This window comes from Lithobates pipiens, unplaced genomic scaffold (assembly GCF_037356315.1).
Source record: "Lithobates pipiens isolate NorthernLeopardFrog02 unplaced genomic scaffold, aLitPip1_a1.2 Scaffold_18, whole genome shotgun sequence".
NCBI classification, from domain to species: Eukaryota; Metazoa; Chordata; class Amphibia; order Anura; family Ranidae; genus Lithobates; species Lithobates pipiens.
The window spans coordinates 63,699,729-63,720,855 of NW_027507758.1; the positions used below are offsets into that span (position 1 = coordinate 63,699,729).

Below are 21,127 nucleotides of genomic sequence, written 5' to 3' on the forward strand. Positions count from 1 at the left end.
TAGCGGAGGAGTCCGGTGAGAAGACCCCCAAGACGGAAGAAGAGAAGACCACCGGAGCTGTCCAATAAATTATTTTAAAAACTTGTGTTGTGTTTTTTTATTTACATTTTTTTTCAACAGGTGAATGGGTAAGGGTACATCGTACCCCATACTCATTCACATAGGATGGGGTGCTGGTATCTTATTAAAGGGGGCTTCCGGAATCCAATAAGCCCCTCGCCCGCAGACCCCGACAAACAACGGCCAGTGTTGTCGGGAAGTAGCCCTTGTCCTCATCAACATGGGGACAAGGTGCTTTCCTTCCGCAAAGCAGCCCCCCATGTTCTCCCCTTCTGCAAAGCACCCCCCATGTTGAGGGCACGTGGCCTGGTATGGCTCGGGGGGGGGCTCTCGCTTGTCCCCACCCCCTTTCCTGACCAGTCAGGCTGCGTGCCCGGATAAGGGTCTGATATGGACTTTGGGGGGGAGCCGCATTCAAAATGAACTAACTTTTCTCCGTGTGTGGGTAAGTCTGTTCATTTCAAAAGTCCGGCGGACTAGCACACAGACGGGCGGATTGTCCGCCGGACTGCCGAGTCCGGTGGACAATTTTGAGTCAAAGCTTCTTTCTAAGTCCGCCAGACTTTTGGGAACAAAAAGTCAGCCGGAGCCCACACACTGGCGGATGGCGGACCAGAGTCCGCCGGATAGTCCGATCGTGTGTACGGGCATAAGTGTTTGTTATAGCCTTTCCTGGATCTTTATGTTCAGTAATGCGTCCGATTAGCTAAGGTTGATGTATAGCTTTAGTTGCTGTGATTTCTGGATTGTAAGCCGTAAGGGGAATCTGCCTTGTTCTCCTTAGTAAGGACTGTTTGATGTTCTCTGATGAACTTGTTTAGTTGTCATATTGATGATGTGGTTTCGTATTTGGATTCCTCTGGGCTGGTGACAGTGCCCTAGGCTTCATCACCATAAGAGGATTGCAATCCTGACATGTCAGAGGGTTTAAGCCAGACTCTCCCAGTATATTTAGGGTGGTAGTTTCCTCCTGATGGCAAAAAAGATATGGCTGGCATTTCAGTATCTTTTAAAAATCTAGAAAAATAAATCCCTGACATATCTCAATAAACCGCAACCGTATTGTTTTTCAAAAACAAGCTCTACATTTATCATTACAAACCCTGGCCATGTGTCAAGTGACTCTGATTAGTCGAAGATTATATCAGTACTGCTATTTGGGCCATTAAAGTCCCGTAAGGGGGAGTTCCTTCTCCAATCTATTGTCTTTTTGGGATGTAGGCCTAGCCCATTGGTCAACCATACCACCCCTCACCTCTTTGGAGTTTATATCCGTGTGCTGCAGGCAGAAGGAGGCTTTTCCTTAGTCTCCCCGATGATGGGGCTGCAACATTGTAACGTTCATGATGTCATCTCTGAGCTTACATCTGAGGCCAGGAAGTAGATGGTGACCCTGAATGATGCCTAAATAAAGATGGCTCTTATTAGGTCAATACTGTCACCCGAGTGACTCTGTCTCTTTGGTTAGTTTAGCGACAAGTACCTGAAGATGTAATTTGGCACGCGGGAAGCAGCAGGGTTTCAGCGGATGTCGTTCATTACTGTGGACCCACATTGCTTAACAACATGGTTGAGGATGGATGTATACCAGTGATGGGGAACTTTGGCACACCAGATGTTGTGGCACTACATTCCCCTTGATGCTCAACTACACTGCAGAGTGTGTGAATCATGGGAAATGTAGGTCCAAAACATCTGGGTTGTCAAGGTTCGCCATCACTGATGTATACCATGGGAGTTTTTTTCGTTTTTAAAAGACTAGTCAAACACTTGGGAGTGTTTCCTCTTTTTTTAGGGTAAATGTACCCCCATACTCATTTACTTGGGGAGGGATAGGGGGGGCAGGGGAATGGTATCGGGGGTCCCCTTTTTGTTAAAGGGAGCTTCCAGATTCTGTTGAGCTCCCCACCCGCAAACACCCACAACCATTGGACCAGGGTTATGGGGAAGAGGCCCCTATCCTCATTAGCATGATGCCCCCCCCCCCCCAATGTTAAAGTGCTTCTGAAGGCTAAAGGTTTTTTTTTTACCTTCATGCTCCCCCTTATATTTACCTAAGCCTAATCTCGATCCAGCGATGTGCACGAGAGCAGCAACTCTTCCGGATTTCTTCTTCCTCATGAGACATAGCAGTGGAGCCGTTGGCTCCCGCTGCTTTCAATCACAGTCACTGATGAGGGGGCTGGGCTAAGCAGCACTATGTGTGTCAGACAGAGGCGGCTTGGGAGTGAGCGCACCCAAGTGCCCCCGGAGGAAGCAGCTTGCTATGAGGGCACTTGGAAGGGGGAGGGGCCAGGAGTGCTGACGGGGGACCTGAGAAGAGGAGGATCGGGGCTGCTCTGTGCAAAACCACTACACAGAACAGGTAAGTATGACATGTTTGTTATTTAAAAAAATAAATGTGAACCTTTAGTTTCACTTAAAGGGCATGTGGGAAACCCCATCCTGTTTTTTATTATTATTATTATTTTTGTATTATTATTATTTACATCGTTTCTGCTCCTTTATTTGCAATTATCTGTCAGTTGGGAATTCCTGGCTGACAGCTGAATGAGCTGAGCAGTGGTGGGTCACTGAAGATGCTGGTTGATGCCGGCTCCCTGACAACCAGTACCCCCGAGCAGGAGCTGTAATACCGCTGCTAAATGTTTCACTTTCCGCTGTAGCCAGAGGTCTGGGATAAAATAGGATGTTAAAAAATGTACTAATTACTGCAAAAAAAAAAAAAGAAAACCTACTGCAAGCTTTTAATTGAATTGCCTGCTTCTAAAATAAATACTGCATTTGATATTTTAATGCAATATATATAAGTACCATGCACTAACCGATTGCGCCACTGGAGCTCTAATTTAATGCAAAAATGCATGCAGTATTTGTTAGTGAATTGAACCCTCTGACAGTCATTTACACATCATGCCTTGGATGTAACTGTTTCAGAAAACAGTTAAATTGATGGGTTTAGCTCCACTTTACCTGTGAATCTGGGCTTAGCGTGAAATCTTTGGTTTGTGTCATATGTTCTTCTCTAGGGGCTCCATGAATGTTCCCTTGGGTTGACGGGCAGTGCCCCATTATATGTAATTTGATTAGAAGTCATTTCTGGCTAGGGTGTTGGACTGGATGATTCACAACAACCAAAGATTGGGTCGGCCTAGAGAAATTTTTCTTGACCTTGGCCCCGGAATCTCCTCTCTGGATCCTGAGGTCGTATATCTCCAGCAGTTTGTTGGATCGCCCAACAATAAGCTCTTCCTCACACAGCTTCTATAAGGCCTGTAAAGCCTCACCCTTATTGTCCATGCTCAATCCTCTTACTACGGTTGAGCTCAATCCAGCTTACCCACCTGGCATGTTGAATGCTTTTCTGGTCATGGAATGGAATGGCCACACTCCTATGTGATTGCAAAGCCGTTCTTTCAAAAAGGTTGATCTTTGCGTCTGGAGGCACTTTCCACTGTATCAAAAAAACGGCTTCATTTCCCTTCTGGCCATATGTTCAAATTCTACATTTTTTTTTTGTATGTTCCCAGGAATAGATTCTTCTTTGCTCTTTGGCGTACCTCCTTTGGATATCTATGCACAAAGGCCACGCCTCAGAGGCACTTCATATCCTCAATTTACCTTGATCATTCTGGAGATTACTCAACAAATCAGGAAAGGCTTGTACAGCATGGGAAAGGGATCCGGGACTAGACCTGTCAGGGGATGACTGGGAGGCCATCAATTCACAAAGGAGCCTTATATGTTTCTGTACAAGAAAATGCAAATAAATTCAAATCCCGCTGGTATAGGACACCTACCTTGTTACAAGAAATATATCCATCAATTTCTAACTGTTGCTGGAGATGCAACCATGAAGAGATCACTGTGCTCCACAGCTGGTGGACATAGCCAGTGATCCAAGGCTTTTCCAGGGCTCTTCATAGCACGGTGGTGAAGGTCTGTCTCTGAAACTGTGTAACTGGAGCCTGCTAAATAAGTATGGATCCGCCTTTATACACAAGTAATTTGTGCTCATCTCTCACTGGGCTTGTTGCATATGACAGGATAGCTCAGTCGCAGAACTTTTACCCCTCTTTTTTTCTTTCTCCTCTCCTCCTTCTCTCCCCTCCTCCTTCTCTCCTCTCCTACCCTCCTTCTCTCTTCTCCTGCCCTCCTCTCCTCCTTCTCTTCTCCTCCTTCTTCTCTTCTCTCATCTCTTCCTTCTCTCCTCTCTTCCTTCTCCTCTTCTCTCCTCTCTTCCTTCTCCTCTTCTCTCCTCTCTTCCTTCTCCTCTTCTCTCCTCTCTTCCTTCTCCTCTTCTCTCCTCTCTTCCTTCTCCTCTTCTCTCCTCTCTTCCTTCTATCCTCTTCTCTCCTCTCTTCCTTCTATCCTCTTCTCTCCTCTCTTCCTTCTATCCTCTTCTCTCCTCTCTTCCTTCTATCCTCTTCTCTCCTCTCTTCCTTCTATCCTCTTCTCTTCCTTCTCCTCTTCTCTCCTCTCTTCCTTCTAATCTCCTCTTCCTTCTCTCCTCTTCTCTTCCCTTTTCTCCTCTCCTCGTCTCTTCTCTTCCTTCTCCTCATCTTCTCTCCTCTTCCTTCTCTCCTCTTATCTTCCCTTTTCTCCTCTCCTCTTCTTCTTCTCTTCCTTATTTCCTCTCCTCTTCTCTTAATTTTCTCCTCTCCTCTTCTCTTCCTTTTCTCCTCTCCTCTTCTCTTCCTTCTCTTCTCTTCCTTCTCTCCTCTCCTCTCCTCTTTCCTCTCCTCTTCTCTTCCTTCTTTCCTCTCCTCTTCTCTTCCTTCTTTCCTCTCCTCTTCTCTTCCTTCTTTCCTCTCCTCTTCTCTTCCTTCTTTCCTCTCCTCTTCTCTTCCTTCTTTCCTCTCCTCTTCTCTTCCCTACTCTCATATTCTCTTCCTTCTCTCCTCTCTTCCTTCTCTCCTCTTCTCCTCTCTTCCTTCTCTCCTCTTCTCCTCTCTTCCTTCTCTCCTCTTCTCTTCTCCTCTCTTCCTTCTCTCCTCCTCTCCTCTCTTCCTTCTCTCCTCCTCTCCTCTCTTCCTTCTCTCCTCCTCTCCTCTCTTCCTTCTCTTCTCCTCTCCTCTCTTCCTTCTCTTCTCCTCTCCTCTCTTCCTTCTCTTCTCCTCTCCTCTCTTCCTTCTCTTCTCCTCTCCTCTCTTCCTTCTCTTCTCCTCTCTTCCTTCTCTCCTCTACTTAGGGCATACCAGTATCTTTTATTTACTCCATATTCTCTTCTTGAGATGCACGTTTGTATCATAAATGACCCCCTATGAGGGGATATGCTGTATGCAGAAAACGTTAACATGTGGTTGGTAACCCATCCGAATCCCACAGGGTCAAAGTTTTTTTTCTAGTTGGATTGCCCTACTTGGAGGTCTGTGTGTCCGCTGTGTAGACTCCCTGGAGCTTGGTGTTAACCGTGTTGTCTTGTCCCTGGTTTAGATTTGTATTTTTATGGTTCTGTCCTGCTGATATTTTTTTTTTGTTTTAATTATTTTTTTCTTCTTCTATGTATGTATGTATGTATGTATGTATGTGTGTAATATTACATTGACATCTGTCCCTGCCCGCAAGGATATCTATGTGTCTGTTTACATATTATTTGTGAAGTGTCGATTAAAACTTCTTTATGGGAAAAAGTATATTCTTTTTTTTTTTTTTTTCCCCACATCCCCCTGTTTGTTTGTTCTTTTTTTTTTCTTTTTTCTTCGTGTTTTACATTTATTTTTGCATTTCTGAAGTGTTTCTCCACACCTGTTAAGGTATAGTCAGCCAACTTTTGTGCCTTGTCACAGTAAAGCGGCGATGATAAAGAGGTGCCTTTTCCCACGTCCACGCCTGAACTGCAGTCTTTGTGTTTGTGGCTCTTGTTTGGCCACAACAGATTGTATGTTGTCAGCGTCTCCATTGTATAACTTTGTCCCCACAGGCTGGGAGGGTCTGATTATACAGGAAGAAATCTTGTTTATATCGCCACGTCATGTGTTTTCTTTCGAATGTGTTCTAAAAACATTGGGGTTGATTTACTAAAGGCAAATAGACTGTGCACTCTGCAAGAGCTGTTACTCCAGAGCTTAGTAAATGAGGTAAAGCTTCACTTTGCAAAGAATACCCAATCATGTGCTAGGAAAAAAAAAAAAAAGCATTTTTGCTGGCACATGATTGGATGATAGAAGTCAGCAGAGCTTCTGCTAATTTACTTTAAGCTCTGGAGCAACTGTACTTGCAGAGAGTACAGTTTATTTGCCTTTCATAATACAACCCCATTGCTTCATGCTTGTACATGTGTTTTAAGGTTGTTCAGATTATTTTAGTGTTTTAGGCTTATTTCTTCAGTTTTCAATGATATATAAAATTATAATTAAGACCCCTTTAACACTGGGGCGGTGTGGACGCTAGCGGTAGTTTTAGCAGCCCTTTACCGCTGCTATAGCGTCACTTTTCATCTGCTAGCGGGGCACTTATAGCCCCTGCTAGAAGCTGGAAAAAAGGATTAATAGCGCCTGTGTTGCACCGCTGCCGACAGCGCTACCCATTCATTTCAACGGGCAGGGCATTTTGGGAGCGGCACTTCCGCACTTCCCCAAAGATGCTGCTTGCAGGACTTTTTTTGTCTGTCCTGCAAGCGCATCACCCCAGTGTGAAAGTACTCAAGCTTTCACACGGGGGTGGCTTAACTAAAACGACGGTAAGTAGCCGATGCCGCTCCCACCCCAGAGTGAAAGGGGCCTATGCATTAAGGTAAAAAACCTTCTGTGTGCAGCAGCCCCCTTAATACGTACCTGAGCCTCATCTCGACCTAGTGATGCGACTAGTGAGTCTGGGGACTCTCCCTTCTCATTGGGTGAGACAGCAGCGGGTTCCATTGTCCTCAATTCCAGCCAATGGGGAAAGAGAGGGGCCACGACTCTGTGTGTGAATGGACATGCAGGGCTTTGGCTCGTGTGCCCTCATTGCAAGTTGCTTGCTCTGAGGGCACTTGGCGGGGGGGGGGGGGGGGGGGTCAGGAGTGCCAGCGAGGGATCCGAGAAGAGGAGGATCCGACCTGCTCTCTGCAAAGCCCCTGCACAGATCTGGCAAGTATAACCATGTTTGTTATTTTTTTCTTAAAGAAAGCTTTTAGAATCACTTTAAGGTCTACTCTATCTGCTTGTTCTCTTGCTGATTTTGATGGCAGTATATACCAATTCTCAGTCGATTGGATATGAGAATGGCCTTTCTGACATATGTGCGATAGGCGTGGATCCTAAAGAAGCAAGCTAATCACAAAACGCGTTGATTCCATATTCCACTAATGGTCCATTGCATATAGTGAACATTTCTATGTCAGATTTTTATTGTAATGTAGATATGGTTTCATACATTTATGTTTCCTCATTAGAGTCCCATTTTACTTTAATGTTGTTTGTTTTGGGGTAAAAGCTGTTATAGGTTTCATGTTCACAGTCTCCTGTATCATGTCTGCATTCTCTGACCATCTCTTGTAACATATCCACAATCTCTAAACAGCAATTGGTAAAGAATATAGTTAGTTTGGTCCAGTTTGCCCCAAACTGTTTAAAGTGAATGTAAACATGGAGTTAGGCTCCAAATTTTTTCCTACCCACAATCTGTTTATTAACACGGCCCAGCACAATGTCAGGTGCTCGGGGACACATGAATAAATTCTCTTCCTTTTACGAGCCAACGGCCCTTAATTTGCACAGTTGCTGGCTCTCAATCCTGTCTGTCATTGACAACTGTGGTCCCCATTGACAATCAAGAACCAATCCGAATGGCTTCCTAGTAGTAATAGTTATCTTATGCAGGCTGGAGACTGGTTAAAATTAAAGTCTTCAGCCTGCAGATGAACAGTCACCTTCAGTGACAATTCAGTAATTGGGCATCGGGCTTTCACACTGGAGCGGTGCGCTGGCAGGACATCAGGAAAAGTCCTGCCAGCAGCTTCTTTGGAGCGGTGAAGGAGTGGTGTGTTTACTGTTCCTCTACCGCTGCTCCCCATTGAAATCAATGGGGCAGCGCTGCAATCCCGCCGGCAAAACGCAGCTATTGCGGGCAGTTTTAACCCTTTCGCGGCTGCTAGCGAGGGGTAAAAGCTCCCCGCTAGCGGCCGAAATTCCCTGCAAAATCCGCTATGGACGGCTTGGTGTGAAAGCCGTCTTAGGTAGTCAAGTGTGGCTGGGGGGGAAGGGTATTGCTTGGATGATGGCTCTCTTGTAAATGTGGAATAACCTTTTATATTTCGTGTGTGTGCGTATATGTGTGTATATATGTATGTATGTGTGTGTATATGTATGTATATATATATATATATATGTGTGTGCGTATATGTGTGTATATATGTATGTATGTGTGTGTATATGTATGTATATATATATATATATATATATATGTGTGTGCGTATATGTGTGTATATATGTATGTATGTGTGTGTATATGTATGTATATATATATATATATATATATGTGTGTGTGTATATATGTATGTATGTGTGTATATATATATATATATTTGTTCTGAAGAAGCTAATTGCAAAACGCGTCAACCATCGCATATGACATGACGTACAACTGTGACCATTCAGCTGTAAATGAACATATGTCTGCATTTTTAACTTCAATATGTATTTAATATATGTTTTGATTAATAATAAAATTATTAGAAATTAACCTTTGGTGTAAATCCTTTTTAGGTACCGTTATAGTCCATCTTGTTGTGCTCTTCTTTTTTATTTTAGTTAACGTTATATGGGACGAGGTACCCCCTTAGCTTGAATTCTATATTTTGGAGATATATATAATATATATATATATTATGCGACTGTGTGTGTGTATATAAATATTAATTTTGGATTTGTAATAGCATTCCCCATTGGCTGCCTTGGTGTTTGATGAACTACATTCTGGTTATTTCTCCTTAATGTCAGAAACACAGATATAACCACACTGGAACTCAGTTATTTGAAATTAGGAAGACCAGACCACTAAGTGGGTATGAATAATTATTTCTTCATTGCAATTACTATGTAAATCCGCTTAGTGTGATCCCGGAGTGCATTGCTGGCTATCATGTACTGCTGTAATGAAGCTGACATTACAAATGTGATAAGCTATTATAAATGTAACTGTGTCGCTCCTATTTGCTGTTTCTATATAGAATTTCTAGGGAAAGACCAAGTAGGTCTAAGGGCCAGTTCCCACCATAGAAACGCAGTCCAGTGCTCCCCCCCCCCCCCTCTTTTTTTTTTTTTTCTTCACCTTTAAATAAGGACATGTGCGTTTCAGTGGGTTTTTGGTACGTTTAGGTGCATTCCAGTGCATTTTTGATCCCTTTTACAGAGTTCCAGTACAGTCCCGTGCAGGAAAAATGCAGCATGTCATACTTTTTTTATTTTTTTTGGACTGGAACTGCAAGCACTGGTGTGAACTATGTCATTGCAAACCATATGACCTACTTTCCATGTTTTTTTGGTGAAGGAAAAAAAACGCACTGGGTTGCATGTGGTGTGAACTGGCCCTTAAATTATATGTAGACACTTGATACACCTTTTAGCTTTTTTTTTTTCTTCTTTTTTAGTGTATCGTGTCAAATTAAACATATCTGCAATTACAAATATCTACGGTTTTCCTTGCTTCTGTTGTCCCCGTACTAAAACAAATCGAAATGCTCGACAATTCAAGATTCCTGCCTCTTGATAATAAAATTGCAGAAATCTTTTTGGCTGAAAGAGTCCTCAGCATGAACTCCATTGTGTACATTCCCGACCTTGCATTTGTCCCCGTCACTCTCTTATGTCAGAATGTTGGAACCATTGTTGGGTTTTTATTGCTGCTATTAGGGAGGTATCTCATCACTTCCTGTCCCTGGGACAGGATTATAACATGGACAGGAATTGATTATAACATGGGCAGGAATTGATTATAATATGGGCAAGAATTGATTATAACATGGGCAGGAATTGATTATAACATGGGCAGGAATTGATTATAACATGGGCAAGAATTGATTATAACATGGGCAAGAATTGATTATAACATGGGCAAGAATTGATTATAACATGGACAGGAATTGATTATAACATGGGCAGGAATTGATTATAACATGGGCAGGAATTGATGGCAAACATTTCCAATGGGATCAGAGACAAAGTGAAAAGCAAATACTGTTTATTGGGCAGGCCAGGGAAAAAATAGAAAATGTGTAAGGATTTCATTGCTCTCTGTGTTTTCCTGTGGCAGTAACACCCATTGCCCTCATTGCTTGTTCTGGTGTCACCAACACAGGGATACTTGTACACTTGTATTGTCAATTTCAATTTGCTGCCATGTTTGTTTCATGTAACACCTCATGGGATGTATTGCACCTAGAATGGACATTTTTGGCCTCTTCTTCACTAATATCTAAAAGTTAATAAAAAGAGTTTTAATACTTCCTCCCTCTATCACAAAAAAAAAGAAGAAAAAAAAAATGTTTTGTCTGGCATTGAGCTTTTTAAGTGGCGAAGGGGATTAGAACCCCTGTCAGTTTTTAATTGCTGTTTGTGACCCCCGTTAGGGAGATTCACCCTCTATTTGTCCTGTTTACTATTATCATTGTGAAGTGAAAGAAAATTTTGTGTTGTCCCCAGAAATGTAATAGAAGGGAAATTTACCAATGGAGACACCTGGGGGTCTCCAAGGATTTCCCTTAATTTGCAGGGATTTCCTCACTTCCTGTTTGGGTATTGGACAGGAAGTGAATGGAAATCTCCCCAAAGGGACACAAATGACAAAAAATAAACCGACAGGAGTTATGATCCTCCCTTACTCTATCCAAAATTGAAAAAAAAAACAGTTTTTCTAACACCGTCCATAATATGAATGTTGCACAGCATGATGCTATTGGGAGACCATTAATATACATTAATGTAGAGCTAGGAGTACCCATCTATGGTCCTAATTCTAAAAACGTGCTAACACTGACTGCTACTGGTCAACTGCAGTTCACCCTCGGCCTAAATTTTAACCTGTTTTCTAATGTGGTCTGTAGAGTAATGCTCCACAGCTTGGTGAACATTAATGTACATCATAATGTAGAACTAGGAGTACACATCTATGGGTGGTCTTAATTCTAAAACGGCGCTAACAAACACCGACTTCTACTGGTCTACCGCACTCCAATCCCGGTCTAAATGATAGCCTGGGGTTGGTTTTTAACCCGTTTTTAAATGCAGTCTGTAGATTATTTCTCCACAGTATGGTGCTTGGTGAACATCAATGTACATCACAATGTAGAACTAGAAGTACGCATCTATGGGTGGTCTTAATTCTAAAAACATGCTAAAACAGACTTTTTTGGTATATACCAGTGTTTCTCAACCTTTTTTCAGTCAAGGCATCCTTTAAAATTATGGACAGCCTCAAGGCACCTCATTCTAAAATGTAAAAAAACGATTTTAATAATTTTACATAATGCCGCAACATCCACACGTAGGACACCCAACCTTAGGGGATATTTATTCTTCCAAAGCAAATACACTTTTGCACACTGGTACTGACTAGTATTCCATTGTTTCTCTTCCCCCTCCGCTTCTCTCCATCAGTCAGCTAATGTGACCCCAGTGCTGAGGGAGAGGAGCAGAGGAGGGTCAAACAAGGATCCTGTGGAGGCAACAGACATCCTCCTTATCAACTGATGACGTCATTGGTTGTTCAGATGCCAGTGTCTAGTCATAATGGTGCATAAAGAAAAGCTGTGGCTTTGTGTAACTAAAGGGCAGGCTTGATCCACCCGCTTGCTTGTATACAGTGTCTGATAAATTTATAGGCATTTTGCCAAGGCACCCTGGTTGAAAAAGGCCAGGCTATACTACTTATTTGTAATGAGTCAGTGTCTTTTCACATCTTGCCAATCATGACGATCACATGGGCTTGTTTACAAACAAACAAACCTTTAGCTTCAGCTGTCACTCTGCCTTGAACAGAGAGAATAGCACACTGACAGCTGAAGCCGGTATGCTGCAGCTGTCACAGTGCAATACAAGTAAAAACAAAAACATGATAAAAGTTTAAACATTTTGATTACAGTCAGTTACATTTTGAAACTAAAAGTGCTTTTTTTGTCAAAAATTTTTCTAAAAAATAAATAAATTACATTTTTTAAAAAAAAAAAGCATGGGCCCGCCTGGTATTTTGTTTAAAAATGGTGCACTAAATGAAAGCTTTGAAAACAATGTAAAAATGATTTAGGGAAGCAAATAAGTTGAGTGGGATAAGGTACTTTTTATTTGCTGTCATCATATGACATGATGTTGTCGGGTGCTAAGTAACAAATCTGCAAGTCTGCTAAAGTCGTGTAAATGAGGAAAAACTCAGAGACCACAAAAGAAAACATTTCTAATATAGAGGAAGTTTCTTGCAAACTTCCTCACATGTTAGACATACTGGGATTATTTACTTGGTGTGCTGAGTTTTATTCTCCATAGTAGCAAAACGGGTGTTTGCTCAGGCTACTATCTTACACAGGGCCCATATCTCTTCTCACCAAGGCGTGTGTGCGAAGGATGAGGGGATGATGGGGGAGCTTTGCATGGTGACCACCCTTTGCTGAGACACTGACACTTTGCCCTAAATCAGAGGTCTCCAATCTTTCTAAGCAAAGGAACAGTTTACTGTGCTTCAGATTTTAGGGGGGCCAGACTGTGCCCAGTGGGAATAAACAATGTCCCGTCTTTGGTATTAGGGGGAGGAATAGTTGATGTCAATTGGAGGCATAGCACCCCATCATTGGTGTCAGTAGGAAGAATAATGGCCCAACATTGGTATCAGTAGGAAGAATAATGGCCCAACATTGGTATCAGTGGGAGGAATAGTGCCCCATAATTGGTATCAGTAAGAGGAATAGTGCCCCATAATTGGTATCAGTAGGAGGAATAGTGCCCCATAATTGGTATCAGTGGGAGGAATAGTGCCCTATCATTGGTATCAGTGGGAGGAATAGTGCCCTATCATTGGTATCAGTGGGAGGAATAGTGCCCTATCATTGGTATCAGTGGGAGGACAAGTGCCCTATCATTGGTGTCGGTGGGAGGAATAGTTCCCTATCATTGGTGTCGGTGGGAGGAATAGCGTCCCATCATTGGTGTTGGTGGGAGGGCAAGTGCCCCGTCATTGGTGTCAGTGGGAGGGCCAGTGCCCCGTCATTGGTGTCGATGGGAGGACAATTCCCCCGTCATTGGTGTTGGTGGGAGAGCAAGTGTCCCTGTCATTGTTGTTGGTGGGAGGGCAAGTGTCCCTGTCACTGGTGTGGGCAGGAGGGCAAGTGTCCCCCTGTCACTGGTGTGGGCGGGAGGGCAAGTGTCCCCCCGTCACTGGTGTGGGCGGGAGGGCAAGTGTCCCCCCGTCACTGGTGTGGGCGGGAGGGCAAGTGTCCCCCCGTCACTGGTGTGGGCGGGAGGGCAAGTGTCCCCCCGTCACTGGTGTGGGCGGGAGGGCAAGTGTCCCCCCGTCACTGGTGTGGGCGGGAGGGCAAGTGTCCCCCCGTCACTGGTGTGGGCGGGAGGGCAAGTGTCCCCCCGTCACTGGTGTGGGCGGGAGGGCAAGTGTCCCCCCGTCACTGGTGTGGGCGGGAGGGCAAGTGTCCCCCCGTCACTGGTGTGGGCGGGAGGGCAAGTGGCCCCATCATTGGTGTGGGCGGGAGGGCAAGTGTCCCACCGTCACTGGTGTGGGCGGGAGGGCAAGTGTCCCCCCGTCACTGGTGTGGGCGGGAGGGCAAGTGTCCCACCGTCACTGGTGTGGGGGCGGGAGGGCAAGTGTCCCACCGTCACTGGTGTGGGGGCGGGAGGGCAAGTGTCCCCCCGTCACTGGTGTGGGGGCGGGAGGGCAAGTGTCCCCCCATCACTGGTGTGGGCGGGAGGGCAAGTGGCCCAGTTATTGGTGAGAGCAATAGTGCCTCAGGCCGGATAAGGGCAAGTAAAGGGTCACAGTTTGAAGACCACTGCCCTAAATGAACAAGGTGACTGTGTTAGACACATGAAGTCAATGAAGTAATTCTTTCTTATGCAACTTAAAGTGGAACTAAACTTTGGCTATTCTTAACTGTTATGCTTCTAGCATTAGTAAATAGATAGAAAAGTATATTTACTTGTTTTAAACTTTTTTTTCAGTTTCCTCCTGTTTCTGGCATAGGTTAAAATGTCATACATCCCAGGAGTCTTCATGGCATTTTTTCTTCTTTTATCGGGAGGAGGGGCTTTCTCAGCTAAGCACACCCCCCTGCCTGCATGCCTGAGCTAAAGGCTGATGGATTCCTGATAGTAAATGCTACATGTGTCATCTGCTCTTACTGAAGATGACCACAGCTAGAAATGGTAGGGGGGTGTTTTTCAAAGTGATTTCCCAACAAAATAAAGCATGGAGACATGGATGGGTGCGTTTGCTTTGAATAATGAAAATAAACTAAATTGCGTTTTCAGTTTGTGGTGCTCAGTTTTTAGATCTGCTTTAAAAATGGAAATATATTTTGTTAAACTTGCTACTTTTAGTTCTGAACATACAGAACACAAATGGCTTCAAGCTACTTTACATTGCCTTTAAATAAACAAAAATGGTGGTAATTAATTTCTTCCTAATCCAATCCTGCCAGACAAACAATTACAAAATGATTTTACGAAGCAAAGTCTTCTTGTGAGTTCATGTATTGGCCAGAGACAGCTGACAGCAGTGTCACACAAAGGCCCTTCTTGTGGGAATTCTCATGTGTACATCATTCTTGGAGGCGTTGTGTGGCACATGTTGGGTGATCTGTCTAGACATCTGTGCCAGGGTGACAGTATAGTTATTTAAAGGGGGAACGCTAAGGACCTGTTTACATAGATGTTTAATGGCAGGTGATCAATATGCATTTAAAATGTTTGCTTAATCATTGAAATGTAAGCAAATGTTTTGGTACACTTACCAGTTTGTGTTGCTTCGATTTTATTGTGGAAGCTGCAGGCAATGTTCAGCCTTTGTTGAAACCTGTAGATGTTTCCTGAGGTCTGTACTAGAAGGTAATTGGAACATTTCCCACACCTCCCAGTGCTCTAAGTGAAATCCTTCTGCAGTCGGCAATAATGTCTTGTAATGCCCCATACACACGACCAGACTTTTCAACATCAAAAGTCTGACGGAATGATTCCGGCAGACTATTCGAACGTGTGTGGGCTGCAGCAGACTTTTGATTTGCAAAAGTCTGACAGACTTTAGAAATGGAACATGTTTCAAATTTTTCCTACAGAACTCTGCCGGACCCAGTTCCTACTGAGAAATCCGCTCGTGTGTGTGCTAGTCTGACGGACTAAAACCGACGCTAGGGCAGCTATTGGCTACTGGCTATGAACTTCCTTATTCTAGTCCAGTCATACGTCATCACGTTCGAATCCGTCGGACTTTGGTGTGATTGTGTGTGGCCAAGTCCGTTCATTCGGAAAGTCTGTCAGAACTCTGTCAGAACTCTGTCAGAACTCTGTCAGAACTCTGTCAGAACTCTGTCAGAACTCTGTCAGAACTCTGTCAGAACTCTGTCAGAACTCTGTCAGAACTCTGTCAGAACTCCGTCGAAAGTCTGTCAGACTTAGTCCCTCGAAAAGTCTGGTCGTGTGTACGTGGCATTAGATCCAATGTACCTTTATTACAGGATTTCTCAACCAGGGTTTTATAGAACACTAGGGTTCCACGAACAGTGGTCTCCAAACTGCATCCCAGGGGCCGAATGCAGCCCTTTGCTTGCCTTTGTCTGGCCCCAAGGGCACTGTTCCTCCCACTGACACCAACTAGGGGGCAATCATTTCTGCGCTGACACCAACAATGGATTACTATTCCTCCCACTGACACCAATGCTGGGGCACTATTCCTCCCACTGACACCAATGATGTGGGACTATTCCTTCCACGGGCACCAATGATGGGGCACTATTCCTTCCTCTGGCACCAATGATGGGGCACTATTCCTTCCTCTGGCACCAATGATGTGGGACTATTCCTCCCACTGACACCAATGATGTGGGACTATTCCTCCCACTGACACCAATGATGTGGGACTATTCCTCCCACTGACACCAATGATGTGGGACTATTCCTCCCACTGACACCAATGATGTGGGACTATTCCTCCCACTGACACCAATGATGTGGGACTATTCCTCCCACTGACACCAATGATGTGGGACTATTCCTCCCACTGACACCAATGATGTGGGACTATTCCTCCCACTGACACCAAGGATGTGGGACTATTCCTCCCACTGACACCAAGGATGTGGGACTATTCCTCCCACTGACACCAATGATGTGGGACTATTCCTCCCACTGACACCAATGATGTGGGACTATTCCTCCCACTGATACCAATGATGTGGGACTATTCCTCCCACTGACACAAATTATGTGGGACTATTCCTTCCACTGGCACTAATGATGGGGCACTATTCCATCCACTAGCACCAATGACGGAGCACTATTCCTCAAACTGGCACCAATGATGTGGAACTATTCCTCAAACTGGCACCAATGATGGGGCACTATTCCTTCCACTGGCACCAATGATGGGGCACTATTCCTTCCACTGGCACCAATGATGGGGCACTATTCCTTCCACTGGCACCAATGATGTGGAACTATTCCTCCCACTGGCACCAATGATGGGGCACTATTCCTCACACTGGCACCAATGATGAGTTACCATTCCTTCCACTGGCACCCATGATCTGAGACTATCCCTCCCACTGATGCCCATAATGGGACATTGTTTATGCCCAATGACCGCAGTCCCTCCGACCCCCCAATGTTTGAAGCACAGTAAACTGGCCTTTTGTGTCTAAAGTTTGGAGACCCCTGCTTCAGAGGTTGCTAGGTTTGAGCAATGAGCAATTTCTGCCCCTCAGATAAGTTCCCAGTGACACCATTGGTCTTTTTAGCTATCTGTGGGGAGCCTTCTTCTCACACTAATGTATCATGAGTTGTAGATACTGAAGAGTTGTTTTTAGCAGGGGTTCCCTGAGACTGGAGAGTTATTTTAAGGGTCCCTCTGTGTTGAAAAGATTGAGAGAGGCTGCTTTATTATATAATGCAAAACGCCAGACTGCTGTAATAAATTTGACCTAGTATGGTATAATAGGGTTAACTTTAGCACACAAAACAAGCCCTGCTTACAAAAAGTGTAGCTGCTGACTTTTACTAATCAGACGCTCACCTGTCCCATGGTTCAGCGATGCGGGCGTACGACGCCCCGCTCTACTCCCTCTTCTCTCCATAGCGCCCCAGCATTCTTACTGTGGGCACCCAGCTGTGGCTTCACAGCCGGGCACGCACTGCGCATGCGCGAGCTGTGCTGCGAATGGCCGGGAAATCTTTTGGGATTGCAGGGAGGGAGGGAGGGAGGAGAGGTAAACTTCCTTTCGTTGCAGCGAAGCCCCGGGAGGAACTGGGAGCTGGATGCCTCTAAAAAGAGGGTACCCCCCCCCCAAAATGACATGCCAAACATGGCATGTCAGGGGGTCACTGTCATTTAAAGCGGAAGTTCCATTTTTGGGTGTAACTCCGCTTTAAGGATGAATTTGAGGTATGGTAGTTTATACATAGTTTTATTGGTCCAGCTGGAACCAATGTAACAATGTATATGCCATACCTGGCCAATGCCCCTGGAAGCTGGAAATCACTGAAGTAAACCCCACTACTCCAGTCATCTCCACTTGTTTCCAGATCACGTGCTGAGCTAAGGAGGCCGGTCGCTCGGTACGGGCGCCATTCATAGAATGCCTTGCATTTTCACAATAAATGTAAATGTTTTCTGAGTGCAAAAGGTGGGGAGATGGGATGGTACAATATATTCTCCAGCTCCTCCAATTAGGGAATGCTTTGCCTTAATTGAGAAGATTCAAAGCATTTTCTGAATGGCGCCTGTGCTGAGTAGCCGACCTCCTGTGGTCAGTGGGAACAATACCTTCCTTGGTGGTCAGCCACCCTTACAGACAGCTAAAAAGATATTCCAAGTGGTGTTAGATACAGAATTGTGCAGGCACTATCAGATGCAAGATCGGGCATCTCCAAGAAACCCCTACAACCTCTGGAGGATCCTTGATTGAAAGTGGTTGATTTAGAGATACAGGCATCTGAAGTTCAAAACAAATCTAGGCTTTTAATACTAAAGATGTTTGGTTTCACCCCCTTTCACCCTCTTGCACCTCCCGTTTGGATCTTTCACCTGATTGACCAATAGGATGGCTTGGAATGTTGAAAGGAGCAGAGCCAAGCTCAACTGTAACTGGAAAAGTCATAATTTGTTTATAACTTCAGCCTTCCATTTTTCTGGCTCTACATGGAGGTTTCTCTGAAGGTATTCTATCTTTGCTTTTGTGGTTAATGCTGCAAAGGGATGGGAGGGGGGCCTGGCACAGCACTGCACCCCTTTCTTTATTGTTTTTTTCTGCCATAGACCTGCAGATGAACATTTATTAGGTTCAATTAAATGCAGAAAGATACAAATATCAAGCTTCACAGTGAGGCCTATGCTGACAGTGAACCTAGTAGAAGGAAAAACCAGGGCCTGTCTCTGCAAAGCCACAATGCTAATCAATAAGCCTCTCTGCTTCCACTTATATGAAAGTCTTCCTCCTTATCTATCTTCTAGGTTAATGGAGACGGCCCGTGAAATGACCAGAGAATCCTTGCCTATTAAGTGTCTGGAGGCCGTTATTCTTGGAATGTATCCTTTCATGGTTATACTAAGCCTCTTTTTTATTATTGTCGCCGGCTTAACTAATCCCATGATCCTTTGCTCGGTCAGTTGTCATGAGCACAAATGGTATGAGATAATAGAAGTAATGGAGAAGAAGAGATTGTATAAATATGTTTTACAATGTGTTTCCAAAGGTATAAACTGTGAATAAAGGTTCATCCAGGCAGCTACAGAACTTGGCAAATTAAGGCAAAACCATATTTTGCCAAGTTCTGTACCAGCCATCTATACCAGATCCCCATGATTAAGCTCAGAGGGACGGAGCGAAGCGTGTTAGGGTGTGGCCTGGCAAGGGCCCTGGATAAGGTTGTCATTCTATCACTGATCATAAATGTGGATGTGCGGCACCAGGCACTTCCTCCCCTCTCTATCCATCTGTACCAGATTGTTGACCAAAGCAGTTTGGGCTTTGAAAGGGGGCACATGTTTTCAACAGCTGACAATTTCCACCAACCTCCAGGTCTAAAAGTCTATTCCAAGCTGGCTCCCTATACATTTCTGCATTCATCAGGCATTACTTCTCATCACAGATACAGTTGGGGCTGTCAAGGTTCAGGCTCCACTATTCCATCTATTTAAATTGCTTCCATAAGAATGTTAACATCTTGGGCAAAGCCATGCTTACTAAAGACCACAGTGTGTCCTAAAGTCAACTTGGGTATACAACAACACAGAAGCAAAGCCGAAAGTTTCACTTGCCTACTGCCCATCCGAGCTGCACATACAGTACCTTCCGTTTAGTCCCCCACCAATTTCTTTGGTTTCTATGGGCGAAGAAATTTGGGGGTGCAAGCTGCATTATGTAGCTTACACAGGACTAGGAACTCCCTATCCACCATCACATGGAAGAAAGGGTAGTGAGTGACATGTTCCAGAAGTACTGGTTATTCCTCTTTATTGCTGGTGAGAAAGGTGAATATTTGCAACCGAGGAGGGTGATTGTTAAAGCAGAACTAAACCCATTGATTTAACGGTTTTAAAAAACTGTTGTAATCCTAACTGTCACATTTGCTTGTCCTGTCAACCAAACTGTCAATCCACAAAATAGCTGGTATCATACCTGACCACATGTGCAGCACCACGGCAGTTGCAGATCTAACAGAAGCTAAGATGGCAGCTTCTTTCGCGGAAAAGAATAATAGTATTTCGTTTTGCTTGGAGTCCTGGTACACACTGATGTAGTGCAGGATTCACAGCGATTCCTGTGTGTTTCCCGCACCGCATCGCAATCGCACTGTATTCATGCGAACCGCCACGGGTGTCAGTGTTAAGTTAACAAGACCCCACAAACAATTCGCAAAACAGTGCATTTTGCTGAGTTGGATCCCATTCGGCGATCCGATTCCAGTGTGGCAAAAAAAAGGGCATGCCCCTTTTTTGTGCGGGTGCGGTGCGATTGGAGCCATACAAATGAATAGGTTCATATCGCACTGCAAAGAATCGCATGTGATTTGAACAGGAATGTGATGCAGTTCCTGTCCGAATCACATACAGTTCCCTGCACCGCATCAGTGTGAACTAGGACTTAGTGATTTCATGTTTCTTGAACTATTTTTAGCCTTCTGGTGAGAACAGTTAATGTGAAAGCTGTGCCCAAAAAAGACAGGAAGAGGACAAAGGATTAGTCACCCGTACTGCTCATAGGTGACTGCTGGTCAGATATTTTTGGAAGTAGCAGTAGAGGTGGAAAAAGCATAGATTCACAGAATAAAGGATTACAGTAGAAGCAGGTAGATCCTTGCAGTGCAGCTCCTCAGATACAGCTTCCTTTTCAGCAAGGAGAACAGTAGTGACATGACCAAATGGGGTTTTAAATCTCCATGGACCCACGTGAGTGCCATAAATGATCTAACACAGCTACGAGACTTGTATGCCAAGAAAGTACATTGGTGCTTATTTCAGGGCACTGCTTCGAAAGGAGTATCATATCTAGATGTTATGTAAAAGGTAGCAAATCTTCACTTTCTGAGTTCATGTCCCCACACAATTCTGGTTATATTTCGTATGCTGAATTAACAAAATAAATAAATAATAAATAAATAAAATAAGGGGGGAAAAAAATGACAGCTTTTGAGGTTTGGTGGTGTCCCCTTCCTTTCTCCTGCTGCCCATGCGTGCCATTATGGAATATGCAAATGATTTTGAGGCACCCGATCACATATAGCCTATTTTATATGCGTATAAACCCATCCTGTCTTCTAGAGTGTTGTCCACCACATTCAGGGACAGTTTACTCTGTTACAGTTAAATTTGCAAAGTCATTTTTCTGCCTAGTATGTGTCCAAGGTCCCAGAGCGCTGACCCTGAGATTAGGACTAGA

General features: G+C 44.3%; 1 protein-coding gene across 1 annotated transcript in view; it reads left to right on the forward strand.

The window, feature by feature from the left end:
- VASH2 (vasohibin 2) overlaps window positions 1-21,127 on the forward strand; it is a 152,989-nt gene that overhangs the window by 77,257 nt on the left and 54,605 nt on the right. Inside the window, exons 4-5 of the mRNA XM_077485754.1 lie at window positions 8,990-9,046; window positions 18,700-18,774. Coding sequence (XP_077341880.1) covers window positions 8,990-9,046; window positions 18,700-18,774 — 132 coding nt within the window. The remainder of the gene's footprint in view (window positions 1-8,989; window positions 9,047-18,699; window positions 18,775-21,127) is intronic.